We start from the raw sequence: 25460 nt of genomic DNA on the forward strand, positions 1-25460 counted from the left end.
GGTGTACATCTGGTATTGGTTTTCTTAGCCAGAGATACAATATTTGCCAATACCTTGAAACATGCCGTGATTTGGTTAGTTAATAGATTCAGGAGGCTGCGATTGATTTATCAATATTACGATGTTACGTGCCTGGTTTAAACATTTTTTTAACTCACAAATGCAGTCAAAATATAACATGAACATATAATTAAACTCTCAGAAAATTGCAAATCCTGTATCTTTGACAAAAAAAATCAAGTCGCACATGTCAAGAACCTCAGTAATCTGATAACAGCAATGACAACAGTCAAAAAAAGCATTTGTCTTCTGTGCAAATCTAGTGTCCCCATTAAGAAATACATCAAAATTAGGTACTTAGTGGTTGAAACAATATATTTATACAGAAAAATAAATGTGTATATATATATATATATATATATATATATATATATAAATAAAAATATATATATATATATATATATATATATATATATATATATATATATATATATATATATATATATAAACAAATGACAAAGATACAGTTAAAACTTAAAGTATTTGATTAAAGCTCAAGTGACAATATGTCTTTTTATAACAAACAAGTTTTCTAGTATACATTTAGATATTTAAAAAATATATATCTTTAACATTGCATTGATGCACCATATCTTTAGTAACTGAGTTAAAGCTTGAATACACTAATTTTGTCCTGATTTACAGTCTGGACAAATCGATGCTAGTTGCCGAAAGTCAGAGCCAGTCTGCAAATTTGAGGTGACTGATTTCACATAAAATTGTGTAGTTTATGACGACCACAAACTCCCAATGGTGCCCAGTTTTTCCTCTGTAACCAAAGTCTGCAAGTGTGTGATGCCTAGTGTTAAAAAACTTGTGTATTCCAGCCATTAGATGGAAACTTGGAGGTAACTATTTTGGAATGCTTTAGAATGGTTAGCATGTTGCTAAGCTAACACCTCAGTACTCTAATAAGCACAAAAATACATTTTACCCACAAATAGTGGGCAAAATAGTCAGTTTTTATATATATTTAACTACTTAGGCTATTAATAGTTTTCATTATTGAATGACATGTGGTTATTTATAAATTATCAAAATATTTGTGTCAACTTGTCCGCCATCTTGGATGAACTTTTTTCACCGAACTCATTGCAATGCACTCTGCTTTTTAGGGGAAAACATTTAATGCCTTAAAATGCTGTCTTGGTAGGCAGCTCACAAGGTATTGGAACAGATGTTGGTAGCGTGCATTGTTCAGTTAAGTCTGAATAAATTAAAGTAGGAGAGACAGACAAACATTTATTCAGCACTGGAACTAGCAAGGCCTTTCTTAAAAATAATGGTACAGCAATGGTGCCGGTGCTGCATTTTCAATTTCCATGGAAAAGTCCTCCATGCTTGAGTGCACATACACATTCATGCCAAATATATTATTGGTCATGCACGTCAAAGCCTGTGCCACGCAAAAATCCATTTTATTTTTCCTGCTGATGTGTGTTGTATTAATACACCCAAACCACTAACAGGTCGGGTTTAAGCCACCAAGCATGCACTGCTTCCATGGTTACACTGTCCTAATGGATACCTTTACCAAATGTGACCCTTTAGCGGTCAAAGGTTAAAGAAAAACACAGGATGCCAACATTCTTGCCTATAACAGGATTCACTCTGTGCCAAGTTGACTTTATATGTCTTTTTTTGGGGGGGGGGATTGTTGACTTGAAGACCAAACAACCTGATGGATAATCAATCCAAGCATATTATCCATTTGATTTAATGTTATCAGACCAAACATTGCCTCACACTATGGATTTTGGATGCCAGGGTGTTGTATGTTCAAAGTCAGATTTATACACTGTTGCGTTTGTCATTTACTACAATATCAAACAAGTCATATTTCGGTACTTGCGCTAGTTTACTGGATTAAAGCAGTGAAATGTCCATAGTGGTGTCTCTGTGGACGTGCCTGTATGTTTCAATGTCTTTGTGAGTTTAAAAGTATACCAGATTCAGTCGTGTATGTGCATGTCTGCTTATAGTTTTTGAAATCCTCTCAGAGTTCGATGTAATGTGTTTTCTTTGCACTGTATCCACAAGTCTGTGTGTGTTCATGTGTGTCTGCCATTCACTGTACATGTCTCTAAATGATGATTGGTACTGTAGATTGATTGTATAAAAACAATTTTAAAACGTTAAATTGAAGTTTTATTTTTTTTAAACATTTAATTTAAAAAAAATATTATTTATTCAGCAGTGCTATTTCTTATTTTTACTTATTTAATATTCATGAATATATTTAAATATAAACACACATATACTAATGTGACCCAGGCAGTTGAAATCCCAAAGCATATTAACAGATTTGAGCTTCAAAATGTCTTTTTTTTTTCAACATCAAAATTTCGTTTTGAAATAATGTAATTATATATGTGGAAAATTATATTTTTACACAAATTTCACCCATTCTTTTTCAGTATTTTTATTACCCACTATTTTGTAGTTCATTCAAGTAGGCTAGTCTTGCAGTGTGACCAGAGAATTTGAAAGTTCAAATATTCCATGTAGTTCCTCAGTTAATATGACGTCATAATGCATGTGTAATAATTACAGAAGAATTAGAAAACACTTCTGTCACTCCTTGATACGTCATTACTCCTTTTGATTTTCCGCCACTGTGTATACAAATAAACGATTCAGACTGACAAATGTCCTAAAATGTCCTGCAAATATTAGCGCCTGACTGAGTGGCATTATACCAAACTGACACACCGACGAGCAAGGAGTCACTTTGTACACTATTTGGAGTGTTGAAAGCATAACAAATACATAAGATAAGTGTGTAAACTGAGGCATTCTTATGCAATTTTGACTAAATGAAAAATTGCCACTCGTGTGCTGTATAACAAGCAAATGCAGTGTTCAGTAAACACAGGTGGTTTGTAATCGCGCGTTCACAGATCAGGATTGTCACAGACGCCCCCTGCTGGCAGTTAGGACACATTGCTGGTACACTGTTTACTGCAAATATGCGGGACATACTTTGAGCTGACTATTATTATTAATAATAGTCTGCAACTGCATACTGTTTAAAAACTATTTTATATATATAAATACACACACACACAAACAAACTTGCACAATTGGTGGCTGACTAAATACTTTTTTTCCCCACTGCATACTGTTTAAAAACTATTTTATATATATAAATACACACACACAAACAAACATATATGTTTATATATATATATATATATATATTAAATAGATTTTAAGCAGTATGCAGTTGCTTCTAGTTAATTTGTCGCACTGGAACTAGAAGATCAAGTGTTTCTTTTGTATACTGCACATTTTACAAATATGTCGTGACGTGTGTGTGTGTGTGTGTGTGTGTGTGTGTGTGTATCTTATGTACTGCAGAAAGTAAATTATACAAACAGCATACATAAGTTAGTAGTATGCTATTACAAACTATGTCAGATGTGAGAAAAGACTCCAGTGCAATGATTTCAAGACAGCTGGAAATTATAATTATCCATCTGGAAATACAGGCCAGTTTTACAGTTCATCAGAATATAATCATGTAGCCTATAGTGGGGTTCAAAAGTCCACTTGTAAAAATGTTTCTATTTTGCAGTTGTCTACTTTTGGTTTGTTTGTTTTCATTACAAATTATATTATATATTTGGGGTTTTTTTTGTATTTGTTATATTATATATTTATACACAAATCATGCGCTTGATCTCTATTTTGAATCTCATATTTTAGTGTGAATTCAGAATTTTGAATGCCACTGTATATCAGACTATAAATATTATTAGAGAACTATATCAAATAGACTTTGGTCAACACATTTATCTCAAAATTAGAGAATCTGATATGTAAACTTTGAAATAAATTTCAATAGCTTTCAATGTGCCTACAATTGACTGAAGTGCAATTTTGGTAGCACTTTATTTTACAGTACGTGTACTTCCCTGGTACATACATGGTAAATATCTTGTACCTACAGGCAAATGAGTGGTAACACAAGGTACTTACCTGAAGTGTATGTACATGGTAACAAATAAGAAACAGCTGTACTTAACAGTCGTAAATGCATGGTAATTATTTTGTACATACAGACAAGTGTGGGTACTTACAGGTAGTGCCCGTACATGGTAACTAATGAGATACTTTACTGTACTTACTAATGTATATACATGGTAAATATGTAGTACTTACAGACAAGTGGGTACAAACAGGCACATCCTTACAGTATCTGTATATGGTAACTAATAAGACACATAACTGTACATACTAATGATATGTACATGGTAAATGTGTAGCACCTACGGAAAAATGTGGTATTATGTGTTAACAAACAAGACACATACTGTACTTGGTTCATACGGTACGCTTGGTAAGTCCTAACCTTACCTAATAAAAAGAGGACTATTTTTCAATTGCTTGTGTAGGACTGTTAATGCTAAATTGCTTTCCACAACAGTGCTTACAAAGTTTGAAGAACTGGTAATTCCTGTGTAATGTTTATGTAAAATGGTGCACTTTATTTTACAGTCCTATTTCCATATACTTGGCACCTACCATCAATTACTCAATAAGCACCTTGGTCCATGTTTATACCCCCCAACTTGAGTACCGCATAACTTATTCTGTACATTAACTAATAGGTACATTCACCAGTACGTACATAGTAAGTATATGGAAATAGGACTGTAAAATAAAGTGCACCATTTTACATAAACATTACACAGGAATTACCAGTTCTTCAAACTTTGTTAAACTTTACCATGTATAGACCATTAGTAAGTATAGTAATGTGTCTTATTAGTTACCATATACTGACTGACACTACCTGTTAGTGACCGTTATTACTCACACTTGTTGGCAAGTACTACATATTTACCACGTGTATACCAAATACAGTATGTGTCTTGTTTGTTACCACATAATACCACATTTTTTCCGTAGGTGCTACACATTTACCATGTACATATCATTAGTATGTACAGTTATGTGTCTTATTAGTTACCATATACAGATACTGTAAGGATGTGCCTGTTTGTACCCTCTTGTCCATAAGTACTCCATATTTACAATGTATATACATTAGTAAGTACAGTAAAGTATCTAATTAGTTACCATGTATGGGCACTACCTGTAAGTACCCACACTTGTCTGTATGTACAAACAAATGACCATGCATGTACGACTGTTAAAGGGGTCATATGATGCGATTTCAAGTTTTCCTTTCTCTTTGGAGATTTGTTTTGAAAGATGAAGCTCGCGATTATGGTAAGGGGCATTACATTTCCGACGAGTGCGTGCGGTGTTCGGCCAATCACAATGCACTGGGTCAGCTGGCCAATCAGAGCAGACTGTGCTTGTCGGAAGGAGGGACTTAGAAAGGAGAAAACGAAGCGTTTGAGAGAGGCGGGGCATAGAGGACCTACAATAATGTACAGTATTTGAAAAATAATGTGTTTTTTGAACATTAAAGCATGTCAACATATTCTGTTACACCAAATACACAAAATAATGATCTTTAAAAAAGCATCAATATGACCCCTTTAAGTACAGCTGTGTTTCTTATTTGTTACCATGTACATACACTTCAGGTAAGTACCTTGTGTTACCACTCATTTGCCTGTAGGTACAAGATATTTACCATGTATGTACCAGGGAAGTACACGTACTGTAAAATAAAGTACTACCACAATTTTACGTCATTCTTTTCTGATGGACATTTCCTTCTCCTTTTGGTTTATTCCTCCATGTTCTTGCCCTTTTTGCCTACTTTCACATACACCGTTGTGAGTATGACAGCCACCACCAAAATCAGTCCACTGGTCACCAGGTACGCTATGGGCAGGAAGTAATTCTGCCCACCAAACCAGGTCACCATGGAGATCACCAGCTCCTTCCGACCTCTAAAGGGCTCGACAGGAAAATCTGGATTTATTGGTCAAGGCAAAACCTACTTATGGAAAAAACAAACAAAAGAAAGAAATTAAACTGATAAATATAATATCTTCAAGGAATGGTTCACCCAGAAATAAAAAATGCAGTCACCCCAGTCAAAATTCAGAACAACCCTTGTTGTTCTATATGACTTTCTCTGTGGAACATAAAGAAGATGTTTTGAGAACTATATTTTTGTCTCAGTGGTTTGTTTTTGTTTTGTTTTGTTTTTTGTTGACTTTTTTCATATAATATTAATTAGTGGTCACCAAACATGCTTGGTTGGTTACCATACCAATATACTTCAAAATATTTTTTGAGTTCTGCAGAATAAAGAATGTCATAGCAGTTTGGAACAACATGAGAGTGAGTAAAAGATAACAGAATTTTCATTTTTTTGATGAACTATACCTTTAAAAGGAAAAAGACAAATAAACAAAAAAGACTTCATTTCGTGACTATGTAAATTTGTTAGCTGTTTGTAGGTTTTGTCACAAAACTGAAAGCCTGTCAGTGCTGCTGAACCATTTCCTTCCATTTACAACCAATTCTGTTCTCCATCAAGCAAAGGATACTGTAATTTATAGAGAGGGTGTAGTTGCCGGCTGGCAAGCCATCAGTGAAAGGCCCTTGAGCACGATTGAGAACCCCATAAAGCTTTTTAAAATTAGGGAAGGCCGCCTCTCTCATCCAAACAATCAGGTCGTCATTTATGAAGCCATTGTTGTTGAAGTCTGTGTCATCCAGCTCATAAACCGAACGCTGCCAATATAAGGGCCTAGTCGTGCCTGAAAACAAACAGAGAGACAACAGTGAGAAAAACAAGACACATTGTGTTCATAAACGTGGTGTAGGCCTATATGGTGTGTAGTCTACCTTCAAAGGCTTGTTGAAGTGTGAACGTGTCGTTGGCCGGAGGGTTACGGAACTTGACGTTTTTGTCCGTATACCATGCAATGCCTTTCCTGTAGAGTGGAACTTGTATTTCTGACCCATCCGCTGGATTATACATCACTGTTAATGAGTCTAAAAGAAGAAGAAGAAAAAAGAAAGAAAAAAATATATATATATAAACAAGCACAAACAACAGCAAGTAAAACAGCTTAATGGCATAATTCTACTATGGGTCTTACCATTGAACATACTGTTGGCCACGGCACCACAGGGGGCAATGGGCACTCTGTTTGCAACGTAGTCGAACGGAGCGCAGTACGAAATCGGTGCCTACGTGAGCAATAACAACATCTTTAAATTGTGATAACAGCGCTACTAATGTGAAGCGTAATGAGAGATCAAATATAGACAGACGTTATTTTAATCAGTGTGTGGGAGGAATGAGGAAAGAGCGTGAAATAGGAGTGCAAACAGAAGGGGAGTCAAAGAGACGTCGAGCACCTTCAGGTTGTTCTTCCTCCCCACCATCTGTGCATCATCGCGGGAGTCCATGTACCTCCGCAGGTTCTGATGAAAGTTCCTCAGACCGTAGTAAAAGAACACATCGCCCTGAGGGAGACAGCGCGCTATCAGACGAAGTACTAGGCTACATCATGTTGAAAGGAAACACGCTGTCTTGTTGAAATTAGGCAGCAGAAATTTAAAAATATATATATATATAATCTAGGACATCTTCTCTTTAAAAAACAAACAAACAAGCTGTGTTTTAAGTGGTCTAAAATCTGAAGCACAGAAACTTGCCATAGAAAATTATTGGAGCCATTTGGATAATCGTATTACAATGGACATCTATTGGGCAGAATACAGCTCATTTTTTAAGAGCTGATATATTAGATAATAAAATAATGTGTTACTTTATGTAGCCTAAATCATCCTTTTAGCGGTGGGACTGTACTTGGCAGATGAAAAATTCTACCGGAAATTTCGCATATTATAAAAGCTGAATTGGCAGCACCATTACTCCAGTCTTCAGTGTCATATATGATCCTTCAGAAATCATTCTAATATGCTTGCTGATTTGGTGCTCAAGACACATTAGCAATATTGAAAACAGTTGTGCTGCTTAATATTTTTGTGGAAACCGTGATACATTATTTTCAGGATTATTTCATGAATAGAAAGTTTAAAAGAACTGCATTTTTTATAAAAATGTTTAGTAGCCTAACATTATAAATGTCTTTATTGTAATTTTTTGAACAATTAAATTGATCTTTGCTAAATAAAAGTATGAATTTCTTTAAAAAAAAATTTTTTTTTTAAATCTTCACCTGAAACATTTGAAAGATATTGTATCATATTGTATCATAGTAAGCTATATAGCCAGACCCACCGGAAAGGTTTTTGGAACCTGGAAGCTGACTGTGCATGTGCAGGCTGTTCTGGAGGTGATGGCATGCTTTCTCAAATCAAAGCACCGTTCACATGTTCCAGCAATGGTGTAGTCGACCTATGCAACAAAAAAAAACAAAAAAAAGGGAAAGAAAACCGTACAATATGAATGTAGAATGTGACTGGTTGGAGTCATGGCAACACATACTCCAACATGTTGAGCTGTGGCCCTCAGTTATTCTATAATTCATATATTAGTCATTCTATAATTTAGGGTATTTCACATCAGGCATATGACTTCACATGATTTCTCAATAAAACGACAACTGGTTTCAATGTATGTCTATATTTCATCGGTGTAATTTACGTATTAAATGCTAAGTTTAATCATTAAAGACTATTTTGAAATTAAAAAGTTAATATATATAATATATATATAAAAACTATATATATAGAGAGAGATAGAGATAGATAGATAGATAGATAGATAGATCAATCGATAGATAGATAGATGCTGTCATGTTGCTACAAAAGATAACAAGAAAATCAAAAAAATAAATAAATAAACATGCTACCTAGCAACAGCCATGACAGCACATATATACTGTATATATGCTGTCATGGCTGTTGCTTTCTTTCTTTAGATTACCCTATAATTTAGGGTATTTCACATCAAGAATAAAGTGTAAAATCATGATTTCTCAATAAAACGACTACTGGTTTCAATTTAGGCCTATACTTCATCAGTGTAACTTATTTACTAAATGCCAAATTTAATCATTAAAGACCATTTTGATATTAAAAAGTTATATATATATATATATAGAGAGAGAGAGATGCTACAAAATGCTACATAGCAACAGTCATGACAGCATATATATATATATATATGCTGTATATGCTGTCATGTTGCTATGTAGTTAACTAAGCTGTTGCTAGGTGGTATGTTGTGGGTTTTTTGTTGATTTTGATTGTTAAAAAAAAAAGTTCGCCCCAAAGCAATGAAATTCTGGTCTCTACATACAGTATGGCTGCCCTAGCAAGCAGTGCTTATAACAAACAACACAGTTGACTCATGGTCCATTGTAGTTAGCTACTTTAATTAAACAACTAAATGAATGTCTTTATCAGTGTATTATTAACAGTTTGGCTTTTGACCACCAGCCTTGATGAAAAATATAATAGTAGCGATTAACCAAGATGTTAAATGTATCAAATTACATGTTAGGTCTATTAGAAGAAAAAATTGCAAAAGAACTTGACCAACACATTGTTACACTATAAGAACACTCTAAAGTCACTCTCTGATGGTTTTGTGGGTTGCATTGACTTTGTTTCCACAAAGGAACACATCTTCCTGGTCTATTTCTCCTCTTCCGGCAGTCTTGCAAACTGGCACATGATTAAAAAAACATGTCTAACCTTCAGTTCGTATGTGTTCTCAACAGTGATGAAGAGCCATATGCCCAGAAACAAGCATACGAGAGAGAGGATGTAGAAGGTTGGCAGCACGGTCTGTGCCGTGAGAGATGGAGACCAGGCGGGTAACCTCTGCTGTTTAAACGCTGAGTTATCCGGACGCCTCAACAGCGGCCCTGTACCTGCCTGCTTCTTTCCCATCTCAGATTCTCTAGAACCTCACAAAACTAACAACACAATTTCAAATAAAATTGTTTTCTTTTAACTGCCACCGAAGGAAGTTTTCCCAGTTCCGAGTGTGACTGAACCTTTGAACCTGAAGGGACTGTTACTTATTAACTACAACCACTCCACCTTTTACACACAGAGAACTGTTCTCCCTGTCTTTAGCTCTGACTGTTAAACCTCCCCGGCACTCCACACATTCTTTTCCATCAGAACTGAGTCTCTCCTCATTCCTGGACTCTGCCGTAATGTGTGGGAGCAGCATCTGGGTGAATGTGTGTGTGCTTGGTGCCTGAGTTTGTGTGTTGCAACAGTATATCCTGAATAAAGTATCAACAAGCAATAAGCAGTATATCCTGAATAAAGTATCAACAGTCTGTTATGGGAGGGGCTCCTGGTGTACAAAGACAAAATAAAAAAAGGATGGATGTTTTTGACCAATCAGTTTTTTTTATTTACAATCATAAAAAAACATTCACACACAATATATTTTTTTCTTGCAGCAGACATATGGCACTAATATACATTACAATAGCTCTATTACATGCTGAACAAGTAAATGAACATGAATGTGTAAATAACAGAGAACACAATGTCTGCTTAAAAGAGTCCTATTTTAACTGTTCCTTCCCTGCAGCTCTGGATTAGACCATGGTCCATCATTTTCAGCAAGTCTCCTTTCACCTGAAACAACAACAAAAAATAATTCTAGCTATTTTTTCAGTTATCACAATGTAGTTCAAGTTTAAAATGAATTAAATCCTAAATAATCAAAGTTTAGTGTATCAGATATGAACATTTACAAGCTAATCTTTCTTTTCCTGGAAAATTGACAAATAAAATTATATTCTTGCAATTCAAAAAGTAGCAAAACTTTTTTTTATGTAACTTAAGACAAAAATAATAAGTCATTCATTAAGTCCCGTTTCAACAAGAAATACAATGACACAGGAAAGAAACTGTATTCAGTGTTGTCACCATCACCCATAATTTTGGCAAAATCTACATTAGATCTCAAATGTTATAAATCATTTCATATTCATTAAAAAGTCTTTATAATGCAATTATAAACAAGCCTGTCCTATCTGAAAGCAGCACATACATCAATGTTACCTCTGGTATATCCACCATTCTCCTGTGCTTCTGGTCTCTGTAGTTCCAGTCCAGAACCAGATATCTCAGTGCTTGTGCAGTCAAACCCTCTAGAGCACAAGCATCACAAGTCAAGCAATGAAAAAGTTGTTTCACAAAACCAAAAACCATGTAAAATAACAAATTTACAAGAAATGTGCATCAAAACAAACCTTTCTCTAATGGCACACATTCTCCCAGGAGTTCCAACAGCAATTTGGGTCACACCTTTACTCAGTGACTTTATCTGTTCATCCACCTTGATGTGTTTTGCGAACAGCTTCAGCACTTTAGCTTGTCTTTGAACACCATCAGCTGCCTTAAACACAAAGAGAGGGAAAAAAGACTAACACTTGAGAAGGCAACACTCTTATTATTTAAAACAGAACTGCTGAGACTCACTTAATGAGATCAATGGTTCTTCGAGCAGATCCACAAACGATGAGCAACACCACTGACCGGGTCTGGGTGTACTGCTTCTGTATTTTTGCCCACGTTGGACAAACTAAAATAAAGATAGCAAAGAAAAAATAATAAAAATCGAATGAAATAACAAGTAAATCTTAGGCCAAACATATAAGAAAACAAAAGTCATACATTAATATTAGAGATGTTGATTAACATAAAACAATTTACCCATTTAGCAAAAAAATAATGCAATAAAACACAATTACACAATAATAAAGCCCTCTGAGTTGTCTGTACAATATCATTTAAAAGGTTGGGGTCAGACAGATTCTTTTGAAGGAAATTATTATTTTTATTTAGCAAGAATACATTACATTGAGCATAAATTGGGAAAAAAACCCTCATCATTTACTCAAACTCAAGATGCCCCTTGAAACCTGTATGAGTTTCTTTCTTCGGTCGAACAATTCGGTTGAAGAAGATGGGAAAAAATGTATGGAAGTCAATGGCAAACCAGAAACTGTTTGGTAACCAACATTCATTAAAATATCTTCTTTTATGTTTAACAGAGCGAGCAAATCATGACAGAACTTTCAGTTTTGGGTGAACTATCCGTTTAAACAGTACAACTATTATCAACATTAAAAATAATATGAAATGTTCCTTGAGCTCCACATCAGCATATTGGAATGATTTCTGAAGGATCATATGACACGGACGACTGGAGTATTAGCTGCTGAAAATTCAGTTGTGTCATCACAAGAATAAATTACATTTAAAACATTTTAACCTCCTGAGACCCTGCATCCTCATATGAGGACATTATATTTTAGTGAATTTCTCTGAGACTATACATGCCACAGATTTAAGGCACATTCCATAAAGCACATTCAGGGCTTTTCAGAGATACTGAATGTTTGATAATGTTTGAAAAATGTCTGATATTAATTTAGTGACACTCTTATGGAAATATGATAATATTTTGTAATCATTTAAATCTGACTAATTTTTAAACTGTGTGTCATAAAACAACATCTCAGGAAAATGTTATGGGGTTTCAAATCAAAATATGACTTTCTGTTACGAAACAGGACGTTGATTTCATACATGTCCTCATATGAGGACACCAGGACTAAAAGCATGTTTATTACGCATTTTGGGAGACACAACAAATGAATAGGGAAATAAATTATATTTCAATATTCCTATGAAATATTATATATTATTATGAAAATCTTGTAAATTATTACTCCCATTATTATACTTCTTTTTTCATTACATGTTGCCCCAAAAACTCATTAATATGCAAATTAGATTTAGTTCATAGATACATTACATATAATGAGAAAACCTGTTTATGGCCATTTTACACACATTTTGCATGAAGAAAAATGGTATATCAAATCATTCTGTTATAACATAGTTGAGAATTATCTTTATACAAAGTTTTGGTAAAAAAAAAAAAATCCTGAAAACTAAAAATGCATTGGTGATTTTAAAAAATCTATTGTTTTTGCCTATCAGTTGTTTTTGCCTATCTCTCTTTAAGAAAATGAAATGATTTGAGGTAGGAAGACAAGCTACATGTAAGGTCATTTCAGCTGAGGAAACAAGACTCTGAAAGAGAGAAGAAGACAAACAAAATCAACTCCTTCTCCAGATTCAAACAAAACCACACACAAACATGCATTAATCAACTCACCGCTTAGCGTCAGTTCCCCTGCTCAATAACAGAGCGGGTCTGGCTGTGGTGACTCTTCAAAAGGCTCAGAAGGTCAGCTGGAGAGCCTGGCACAGGCTCAGAGCTCGTCAGCACATCTGTGATAGTTTTCTTCTTCTAAAGACAAAGGAGAATTATGCAACAATAGCATGTTTTACAGCACATACATCAGGGGCAAAGACAGTGACTAGAAAAGGAATGAATGAATTCAGATAAGCTTTGTCCTCTAATATAATTTAAGAGGCGAGTTTCTCAACATAGAAAATGTCAACCAAAATGAGAAATGAGTTGTCAAATAATGTTTAGTGAAATCAAAGAAATTCTGCAGTAAGTTTGCTCTTTGTGTCTCTTTTCTATCAAGCATGAAGTGAAAATTATTCTGAAGCAGCATACTGAACTGGGCAAAAGAGTTTGACATCTACAGTAACATTAGCCGACATGTGAATCATAATTCTTACCTTTCTTCTCTTCTTGTTTTTGTTGGACTCCTTATCGCCCGTTCCCTCTGATCTCTCCTGAGTGATGAAACATTCTTTCTGCAGGGAAAGTAAGACACTCTTTACTTAAAGATGCCCTGGTTCTGTTTTTGCTCACAAGACCTTTTGTCTCAAATACATCTCTTTGATGAAAAACTTAAATGCCTGAACCCAAGAAAAAATTACTCACAAAGTCGAGGTTTCTAAATGTTTTAAAGTGCCCATGTTATGCTCATTTACAACTTCATCATTTTATTTTTGGGGTCTGAAAGAATACATTTACATGATATGAAATTCAAAAAACACACTGTTTTTCTCAGTTTCTGTCTCTTTAAAGCCTGCCTTTCTAAAATACCCAGTCTGCTCTAATTAGTCAACTGGCCCATATTGTTGTGGGTGGTCAATTGCATAGAGTGTGTCAGGGAAAGGTAAAATAAAAAAGCACAGCAGATGCCCGTTTAAATATAAGAATAGTTTAACAGGTTTCTAGAAGAACTGTCAGTGGTTGACAAAGTGAGCACTTTTTATTTGAACATATTTTAGGGACTCTTCATTTGGCAATGAGCTCCATTTGCAGCCTAGAAGCAAAACCGGTTCAAGCATGTTTGAATTTTGAATTTTTAACTCCTGTGTCATTTCTGTCACTCTAGTATCACTAAACAGAATTGCAAAATTGTATTTTTTTTTTGCATATCTGTCATTGTTCTACAAAACAGAAAGCTCCGCCCCTGAACCCACACCATTGGTTAAGCAACAAGTGAGCTTTAATCAAGTGCAACCATGCCATTTTCAGCTGCCTTGATTCTGGAAGTAGTTTTCCCATTCCTTTTTCCAATTGGGATTTTTAAAAAAGTCTCTGTTAATGGGTTATAAGCCATAAACCATACCAGCCAACTAAGAGGTGATTCAGAACATTACAAACTTATTCGAAAATAAGTGTACTTAATGTGTACTTAATGGCTTTAATGAGGGAAAAAATAGAATTGCAACTGACAACCAAATTAAAAACAAAATATCAAATGCAATGTAATGTAATGCGAAATATGCATATATACAAATGTTTAAGTAGTTTGAAAGCACAGGGAGATTGACTCGATTATGTAATTTGCAGGGCTTCATGGGAGTGGCTTCTTTTGGTATTAGTTATAGTTCGTAATTAATTCCCCTATGGAGAAAATGAATGGGTTTTTTACTTCCGGAACCCAACTGTCACACACTAGCTATAGCCTATTCTGTCAGAAAATATTTTTAATGGCCTCACAATCATCACCACCAATAAACGTGTTTGTGTTACCTTACCCGTTTTCTTCCTCTTCTTTTTCTTGGTGTTGTCTTGAATCTGTTATTCACCCTTCCTTTTCTTTGATGTAGATTTAATCAGTTGTTCTTCTGCAAGTGGCTGTGTCCTCCTCTACCGTCTGACAACCTTAGCAGTTGGCAAATAAATGAAAACTGATTGAAGTTCACAAAAATGTCACAGTGCACATTAATAACACCAAAATAATATAAGGACAAATACAAACATTAGGAACGGCAATCATTTACATGGCAGAAAACTACATATCCCAAGATGCTCTGCGGACAGGGCAAAGACGTGTTTTGAGTAGTCTGAGATGTATAGATCTGTGAATATACAACTAACCAAGTTCCAAATTGCGTTCGTTTATTTACAAGAGTTTCATGTAAGTTACAGCTGAATTTTTAAAGATCTAACAGAATCTTGTTAGGCAGAATACTGAAGAGCACTACGAAGTGTGCACTGGCACAGCAGGCAGTTTAAAACCGACACGCGCAGATCAAAAATACACGATACAAATATGACGCTACAAAGTATAGCTGAAATAAATAAAACAATATGCAGTTTCACATAATGAACATGCCCTGAGTCTACCACTCGTCTCCCAAATCACCAGCCATGTCTTAAATTGCGCGAATCTACCGACTAAAACAAGATTATGTTCATAATACGACTTTTATATAATTTTAAGTAAAAACATTCGAATACTACTAAAACGTACTTTATTATTTTCAGTTATTTGATTGATTGTTGAGTTTTTGGGGATTTTTATTTTTAACCCAACATTCGTCTAAAAGTGAGACCGTGTGATTTTTATTTATTTATTTTCGTGTGGCTTCATTATATGCGGTAGGCTATTCAGATTAACTAAGTCTGAACCACTAGGCGGCGCTGAGTCCTATAAAATGATAATTATCACTTTATCAATATGTTCCACTTTCCTTCACACTTGTTCGACTGGTCATAACTCTATAATTCCTCCTTTCTCATTCCATGCACGCGCGCGCGCACACACACACACACACACACACAAGAAAAGCGCACGCAATTATTTATTCATCACAAACATGAATTAAAAATCTGTTTCCCTTCAGCGTACAGCACTGAAAGCAACTTCACAGGCTGTTCATCTAACACAGAGATCACTTGTGGTTGACCAAAGATGGAAATGATTTTGCAGAGAAATCCTCTAAAGCCATATCTAATTATTCAAGAGCAGTTGGCAACCGAGAGAAGGTTGCCTAGCAGTTTGTTTTAATGCTGTTGTCCCAAATACTGGCGAAGATTCTCTGAATTTTACAGTAAAGACCAAGTTCTTATTATGAACTGGAGTTGTGCAGCTGCATTTTATGTGACTGAATTAAGATTATGCAATTTCAACTTGGTCCATGAAACAAGGAGGAATATTTTACAGCCTTGGACTTTCAAGTGCAACCTTTAGATACACATTTACATGCACACTCGCACACAAAAAGGAAGAGAGAAAAAGACCCTCAACATTGTAATTTGCCCTTAATTACAACTCAACCATTCTCTCTCATTGTCTCCTTTCTTTCTTTCTTTCTTTCTTTCTTTCTTTCTTTCTTTCTTTCTTTCTTTCTTTCTTTCTTTCTTCCTTTCTTTCTTTCTTTCTTCTCTCCCTTAGTGATCCTTAGTAACAAGTAGGTTCTCGTCATGGCAACATGCTCTGAAATAGACTGTGAAGCTGCGTTGGATTCAAGCCGCAGTGGTCAAAAGACTGATGGAGTGTGGAATGATTTCACTGCATTATGGGATTCATTGTTTCAGTAGATTTTCCGTGTTATTAAGAGCTCTCCTTTGAGTAACTACACTTAAGGCCCACGGGAACGCAATGGAGTAATGCAGCAATCAAATCAATTCTTAAAACTGAGTGCAGATTGTAGTCACTGGCAAGTTACATTTTGTAATTTAGCTGAGGCTTTGACACAAACTGACTTGCAGTACCTAACCTTATTACAGGATCATATTTTTATATTTGCAGCTATTATTATATAGCTACTATTATATGACTAGTATATAGTTTTTGGAGTAGTGAACACTTTTTAATATTTTTTTAAATAAGTCTCTTATGTTCACCAAGGGTACATTTATTTGATCAAAAATACAGTAGAAACAGTACTATTGTGAAATAGTACAAATAAATTATTATAAATGTTTTATATTTTTATATATTTTCAAATGTAATTGAATTGATGTCAAAGCAGTCTTCAGTGTCACGTGATCCTTAAGAAATCATTATAATATGCTTATTTGGTGCTCAAAAAACATTTCATATTATTGTCAAAGTTAAAAAACAGTTTAATAATAAACAGCTTAATAATTTTGTGGAAACCATGATGCATTTTTTCAGTATTCTTTGATGAATATACATATTGTATATTGAATATTCTATTGTATATTGAATTTGTATATTCTTTGATGAATATACAACACACACACATATACATGTTTGTTTATATACAGGTGCATCTCAATAAATTAGAATGTCGTGGAAAAGTTAATTTATTTCAGTAATTCAACTAAAATTGTGAAACTCATGTATTAAATAAATTCAGTGCACACAGACTGAAGTAGTTTAAGTCTTTGGTTCTTTTAATTGTGATGATTTTGGCTCACATTTAACAAAAACCCACCAATTCACTATCTCAACAAATTAGAATATGGTGACAAGCCAATCAGCTAATCAACTCAAAACACATACAAAGTTTTTTTACAAACATACAAACTGAGGTCTCTCAGTTTGGTTCACTAGGCTACACAATCATGCGGAAGACTGCTGATCTGACAGTTGTCCAGAAGACAATCATTGACACCCTTCACAAGGAGGGTAAGCCACAAACATTCATTGCCAAAGAAGCTGGCTGTTCACAGAGTGCTGTATCCAAGCATGTTAACAGAAAGTTGAGTGGAAGGAAAAAGTGTGGAAGAAAAAGATGCACAACCAACCGAGAGAACCACCTCATGCCTTATGAGGATTGTCGAGCAAAATCGATTCAAGAATTTGAGTGAACTTCAACATGAATGGACTGAGGCTGGGGTCAAGGCATCAAGAACGATGCACCTGTATATATATATATATATATATATATATATATATATATATATATATATACTGTACATACACACACACACACACACACGCACACATTTTTTACCACTTTTGTCCACTTTTGACCACTTCCAGAGGTAATTGAAAATGCATTCGATCAGATTGCTTTTGTAGTAGAAATGCTTATGTGGTCATGGTCAAATGCATTCGAACAGCCACAAAAGACTGCTGCTATCCTTATATTTTTCCATAGATGTGTTCATACAGTATGGAAAAGAATCACCCCCTTTAAAATAATCCCATTTTGTTGCTTTGCAGCCTGAAATGAAGACATGCACAGTTTTTTGTTTTATCCAGCTGTATTTACTCATGCGTCTTATAACTTCCAAGTGAAACACCAACATATCAGAAAAAAATTATCATATCATATCATATATCATATCATATCATATCAGAAAAACAGAATCACTGAGTTGGAAAAAGGATCACCCCCTTGTGTCAGTATTTTGTTGAAAGACCTTTTGCTTTAATTACAGTCTTTAGTCTGTTGGGATATGTCTATTTGCCCACTCTTCTTTGCAGAACTGCTCATGTTCAGGATGTGGATGGTGTGTATTGGATTTCTGCCAGACATATCATCAAAGACCATCTGGATGATCCAGAGGAGGCATGGGAGAAGGTCATGTGGTCAGAGGAGACCAAAATAGAAGTTTTTGGTATAAACTCCACTCGACGTGTTTGGAGGAAGAAGAAGAATGAGTATAATCCCAAGAACACCATCCCAACCGTGAAGCATGGGGGTGGAAACATCATGCTTTGGGGGTGCTTTTCTGCAAAGGGGACAGGACGACTGCACCGTATTGAGGGGAGGATGGATGGGGCCATGTATTGCGAGATTTTGGGCAACAACCTCCTTCCCTCAGTAAGAGCATTGAAGATGGGTCGTGGCTGGGTCTTCCAGCATGACAATGACCCCAAACACACAGCCAGGGCAACTAAGGAGCGGCTCCGTAAGAAGCATTTCAAGGTCCTGGAGTGGCCTAGCCAGTCTCCAGACCTGAACCCAATAGAAAATCTATGGAGGGAGCTGAAACTCCATGTTGCCCAGCGACAGCCCCAAAACCTGGAAGATCTGGAGAACACCTGTATGGAGGAGTGGGCCAAAATCCCTGCTGCAGTGTGTGCAAACCTGGTCAAGAACTACAGGAAGCGTCTGACCTCTGTAATTGTGAACAAAGGTTTCTGTACCAAATATTAAGTTCTATTTTTCTATTGTATCAAATACTTATTTCATGCAATAAAATGGAAATTAATTATTAAAAAATCATACAATGTTATTTTCTGGATTTTTTTTTTTGATTCTGTCTCTCACAGTTGAGGTGTACCTACGATGAAAATTACAGATCTCTCCATTCTTTGTAAGTGGGAAAACTTGAAAAATCGGCAGTGTATCAAATACTTATTTGCCCCACTGTACATACACACACACACACACACACGCACACATTTTTTACCACTTTTGTCCACTTTTGACCACTTCCAGAGGTAATTGAAAATGCATTCGATCAGATTGCTTTTGTAGTAGAAATGCTTATGTGGTCATGGTCAAATGCATTCGAACAGCCACAAAAGACTGCTGCTATCCTTATATTTTTCCATAGATGTGTTCATACAGTATGGAAAAGAATCACCCCCTTTAAAATAATCCCATTTTGTTGCTTTGCAGCCTGAAATGAAGACATGCACAGTTTTTTGTTTTATCCAGCTGTATTTACTCATGCGTCTTATAACTTCCAAGTGAAACACCAACATATCAGAAAAAAATTATCATATCATATCATATATCATATCATATCATATCAGAAAAACAGAATCACTGAGTTGGAAAAAGGATCACCCCCTTGTGTCAGTATTTTGTTGAAAGACCTTTTGCTTTAATTACAGTCTTTAGTCTGTTGGGATATGTCTATTTGCCCACTCTTCTTTGCAGAACTGCTCATGTTCAGGATGTGGATGGTGTGTATTGGATTTCTGCCAGACATATCATTTGTTGTTGAGGCCAAATAATTCAATTTTAGTCTCATCTGCCTCAGAATCTTCAAGGTGCTTTTTGGCAAAGCTCAGTCATGACTGCATGTGGCCTTTCCTGAGGAGTGGCTTTTTTCTTGCAACCCTCCCATACAAGCCACGTTTGTGGAGAATTTGAGATATTGTTGTCACATGCACACAATGACCACTCTTTGTCATAAATTCCTGCAACTGCTTCAGAGTTGCTGTCGGCCTCTTGGTCGCCTCTCTGACCAGTTTCCTCCTGGCTCTTTTCTGCAGTTTGGAGCAACGTCCTGATCCAGGGAGGGTCTGTGTTGTACCAAATACCTTCCACTTCTTAATGATAGACCTCAGTGTGCTTCTAGGCATTGATAAAGCATTTGAAATTTTTGTTGTATCACAGCTGAAATCAAATGGCTTTGTGTGCCATTAAGAAGGTGATTAGCTACACCTGATTGAGTTTAAAAATTGTTTTTTTAGAATCACTCAGTGATTCTGTTTTGTTTTTTTTGACATGTTGGTATTATATCTTTCACTTGGGTGTTATAAGATGCACTGAGCAAATACAGCTGGATAAAACAAAAACGGTGTCCGTCTTCATTTCAGGCTGACGGAAATGGTTGAAAGAAGACAAAAGAGACAGATTAAAACACAGACTGTCATCCAATTGACCAAAACACATCTTAAACCTGGTGTAAACAGTGCCTTAGTTTTTTTTTTTTTTTGGTCCATACAATTAACGATAAAAAGGCTCAAATGTTCCCAACATTCCACAAAATTCTTTTGTGTTCCACAGATGAAAGAAGGTCATACATGTATGGAACAACATGAAGATAAGTGATGACAGAATTTTAATTTTTGGGTGGTCTACCCCTTTAAGAATACAATAGACCTGGCCTGCTCCATTTTATCGTACCACTAATATTGACTATTCTGTGCCCCAAGCAGGGCCTTCCCTCAAACCAGGCACCTCATTCAATACATGCCATGGTACAGCACCAATCTGTGTCTGAAAATGTGTTAAGTATGCATAACAAATACAACTCCCAGTGTGGATGTGTACTTTACATTGTAGTGGCCTATTTAATATCAGCACAGCATATGATGCATTTCTTATATATGTGCACCATACGTAACGTAACGAGAGACAGGGCTGTTAAGTTGGCTGGAATTTGCAGGCGGATGGTGCAGAGGGGTTTTTTGTCAAAGGTTGAGAAATAACAGGAATAGGTCATGCTAGAATATCTAACAGAGCTTTGAGATCCTCAATTTAAGCAGCACAAAAGAATGTGGTTTTTGTTCAGAGCTGAGAGTCCTTACTCAAACGCAGTGCTGACAAATCCAGGTCAGCGCTTCTCATTTGGAAATGATAAGAGTTTATTTTGGCTGGAGATTCGAGCGCCGCAGAAAAGTAGGAAACAACGGCCGTAATTGCTTTCACAAGGCACAGAATCTCCTCTGCATTTTTTGAATTGTCATTGTCACCGCTTGTCCTCCTCCCTGTGATGATGATTTGAAGATTAGAGGGCAATTTACCAGGTCCCCATTTGAAAGAAGAAAGGTGATTTAACACGGCTTTGAGAGACGACAATCTAATCTCTCTTTCTAATCATCCTCGCTTATTTTGCTCATCTTTTTTCAGAGAATTTGACCTCTCTATTGTGGTGAGGCAGTGTGCGCAGATACACACACAAACACACACTCAAATGCATCTGTAATATAGACTGTGTGGGAGCTCAAATGGTGGCAATTTGTGCGCCTATAAGCGATTGGTTGACACGGAGGTGCTGATTATGGGGTATAAGTGTTAGGTTCCGATGGACCCATCCACACTGATGCCCTGATTATGGATAATTTACCCCTACTGTGGCAGCATGGGACTCTACCCACGCTCCCATTCTCTCTCTTTCTTTCTCTCTTTCCTTCTCTTATGTCTCGTCTGATATTGAAGAGAGATGGAAAGAAAGGTTGTCACCGATTCTTTCAATGCTGCTACCATGCCAGTCGTTTCTAGGGTAATGCAGAAACTCATAAAGCCACTATTGAATTGAATATCTGCAGTCTAATATTCCTTGACAGACTCATGAGGTTTTTCTCTTTCCTTCCACCCCTTATGACTCTCAATAGCGAATAGCCATAAATGATGATAGTCAAATCTCACTGGTATACTAGATGGCACGCCAGACCTTTTTATTTTGCATTTTCTGCATCTAATTTAGCATTCAAAGTACGTCTATAAATTACACAGTGTGTGTAATATATAATCTAGTGTAAGTGTGTAAGAAACTGCCTTTCAGATCAAGCACAGAATGTAGCGCTTCACATTAAATCATTTATGGAGTCTGCATTCAAACAGGCCGTGAGGAGGAACCAGCTCCAAGTGCATACATCATTTAGCAAAGCTTTGTGCGCATGGCGTAGCGACATCTTCTTTATATGTGCTTGAACACATCTTGAACTCAACTCAAATGTAACGTATAGTATTTTGCCGGGAAAGGCCAATGAATACGCCCACGTCGTCTTGCGTGTTACTCGCACAGGAACGATCTGCCCACAGTGACACATGCTGCCGTTAGTGTGTGGTCGAACACAAGGACACAGATTTCTGCCATATGGACTGTGAGGCTTGAGCTACAACTGGGTTAAAGATGATTCTTGATGTCCTGGAAGAAATGACTGGCAAAACAATACCACTCGTATGATAAAAAGACCAGTTTAAATTCCCAAGGCTGGTTCAGTGCTGGTCTGGCTTGTGGACATCAGCCCACCAGCATCTAAAATGACAGCAATGCTGGTCTCTTTCTTTTCTCTCCCTTCAGCATTCCCATTATATTTTATCTCTCCCCCGAGCACTCCCAATGTCATTCAATAAAGTTTGTCAGTCCTGCATTCTCCCAGATGCAATAAGTCTTTGATACTGAAACCATTCCTTTCCATTAGAGTGAATTCCTCTTTATCAATACTGCATTTAAATACTGCAATCAATAAACAAATTATTCACTGAGTGTGGCATCTCTTCCCTGCTGTCTCACACCGAATAGTTCATTAGTCCATGCCGATGCACTCTGTGGTGTGGAAATATTCATAGTATTGACTAAACATAAGGCCAATAGCGCACTACTAGTTTTGACGTTAGTGCTATATGCAATAATATGCTAATTGCGTACATAGTTAAAAAGTATTTCGTCACTCTACAATTCAATACTGCCAGTGTTCACAAAGCAGCATGTGGCAGGCATGCAAAAGTGATGACAGATACGTCTTAATTAAACATCATTATAAGATTTGACTATACCAGCCATGTCAACAAGTTGATTTATTTATTTAATTAGTATGTATATACTGTATATGTGTTTGTCATATAATATAATATAATATAATATAATATAATATAATATAATATATGTGTGTATTATGTACATTAGACTGCCTTGTCAGTTTGTTTATTTATATTTTTTAAATGTATCAGTATATAATCAATATACATATATTTATGTATTATATTATATTATAATATCATATTTTATATATATTGTGTATAATATAATATAATATAATAATAAAATAAAATAAAAGTGAATTTTATGCTCTTACTTTTGTCAGGGGATCTTGGTAATAAAACCATTTTTTTTAAAGTCACGATCTGCATGGTTATTAATTAATGTAGATTTGACAGCACAGATAATTTGATGTTGGAAGTTTGATGATAAATATTTGAAATAATTATGAAATCTCTGACTTTTGATTGCAGACTTTGGTATCCTGGCACATCTGAGTGCAGCTTGAGGTGTGACTGAGCTCTCTAGAGGAGACATATGAGATTGCAAAGGTCTTTTTACCCAACAGAAGAATCTGAGAAGCAGAAGACCTCTGAAAATCTCCATTTGCTCTCCATTTAATCTCACAGCTGTTTAAACAAAGAAGTTTAAGAAGAAGTTAAACAGATACAATTTGTGAGATTTCTTTGCTATGGAAAGCTTCTTCTTCACATATTGTAGGTAGGTTAACAGTTATTATATGAAATGGAAACTATATCCATATCCTGGCAGTATAAAATGTCCTCAATATGCTGAATGGCTGAAATGCTCACCATGCTGTAAAATAGAGTGACAGTATTGTACAGTTATGTATTCCCAGGTGATGCTGCTCACTTGCCTGCACAGATTTTACGTACCCAACAGCTCAGCAGAACCCGGGAAGAGCATGACTCAGAGAAGCGCTCATACTGCCAAATGAGGATGAAAGAGACACTGGTTTAATCCACCCAGTAGATATAAGGAGGGGTTGAGAAAGAGAGAGAGAGGTAAGTCCTCACAAACTGTGTCCTATTCTCCCTTGAAAAGCTGCAGGGTAATTCACTCTTCTGAATAGCACTGTCCACTCAAATAACGCAAGACTCATAGTGATGTACTGAGATCCTCTCTCTGTAGGATTAGGGGCAATATGATGTGCATTTTTATGTGTATGTGTGTGTGTGTGTAGGTGCGTTGTGCTGTGTTTAAATGTGTGCATAGCAGATCAGGTCTTAGTCTTGAGGCGAGCCGAGTATGACCCACTTTCCCTCTGAGCTTCTCTGCTAGAGATGCACTCAGGCAGGCAGGCAGGCGCACACACACACACACACACACACAGTCTAAACGCCAACATCAGAAGACAGAGAGGAGAGGAGATAGAGAGAGGGAAGGAGCAGGGAGATGATGATACATAGCCACTGCTGCACTCTTCAATTCAAAAATCAATCCCTGTTCCAAACCCACCCCTCCAGCACTTTGTCATGTGCAAAAACACAGCGCCCATTTTGCTGGGGGATTTTCATCCAACAAGTAAGCACAGCTGCACCCCTGTGTGTGTACTTGTGTGTGGGCGTGCATATGTTGCATATGCATGCACAGAGAGTCGTCAACCTCGGCTACATGCCAGCATGCGAATCCTCCATATAAAATGGCCTATACGTTAATAGTCCATTTAATATTAATGAGTCCCAAGTGTAATTGTATCACTGGGAAGACCTGCATGGAGATTACCCATTGAACTCTAACCGCAGAGCGCTGCAAGCCACTAATGTATATTTATTATCAGGTCAGCGCTCGTAATGTTGCACACTATTAATATGTGTTTCACACATGCTGTAACAACATTGTTAAAATGATGGTATACAAGGTCAAGAAACATCTAATTTCATCAAATTTAAAGTCACCGTGAAATCTAAACAGACAATTTTTTTTGAGAATATTGCAGTATTTATTATAAATGATTTATTCATGCACATAATTTTTTTTAATTCATGCATGCCCTCATAATCTTTAATCAAAAAAATTTACATTAGCTCTATGTCTGTTCCTATTGAGTTCCTGTTTTCCTTATTTGGTCTTTCCTGTTCCTTTCCTTCTTGTGTGAATTCGTATCCAGCTGTTTGAT

At 36.1% G+C, this 25460-nt stretch overlaps 1 protein-coding gene and 1 long non-coding RNA gene across 2 annotated transcripts; both read right to left on the reverse strand.

The window, feature by feature from the left end:
• Positions 1 to 5664: 5664 nt before the first annotated feature.
• LOC107600433 (cell cycle control protein 50A-like) lies at positions 5665 to 9961 on the reverse strand. The gene is made up of 7 exons (XM_016292325.1): positions 9670 to 9961; positions 8249 to 8365; positions 7360 to 7467; positions 7098 to 7188; positions 6841 to 6990; positions 6540 to 6752; positions 5665 to 5955 (listed from the first exon to the last, which is right to left on the reverse strand). Exons 1-7 carry the CDS (start codon positions 9865 to 9867, stop codon positions 5768 to 5770), a joined length of 1065 nt encoding a protein of 354 aa, XP_016147811.1. The 5' UTR covers positions 9868 to 9961; the 3' UTR covers positions 5665 to 5767.
• A 424-nt stretch (positions 9962 to 10385) lies between these two features.
• On the reverse strand, positions 10386 to 15098 carry LOC107600434 (uncharacterized). The gene is made up of 6 exons (XR_001610809.1): positions 14926 to 15098; positions 13609 to 13686; positions 13133 to 13267; positions 11196 to 11341; positions 11005 to 11093; positions 10386 to 10575 (listed from the first exon to the last, which is right to left on the reverse strand). It is a non-coding gene; the product is annotated as an uncharacterized lncRNA (long non-coding RNA).
• Positions 15099 to 25460: the final 10362 nt, after the last annotated feature.

This window comes from Sinocyclocheilus grahami, unplaced genomic scaffold (genome assembly GCF_001515645.1).
Source record: "Sinocyclocheilus grahami isolate Dianchi unplaced genomic scaffold, SAMN03320097.WGS_v1.1 scaffold283.1, whole genome shotgun sequence".
In the NCBI taxonomy this organism is placed as follows: domain Eukaryota; kingdom Metazoa; phylum Chordata; class Actinopteri; order Cypriniformes; family Cyprinidae; genus Sinocyclocheilus; species Sinocyclocheilus grahami.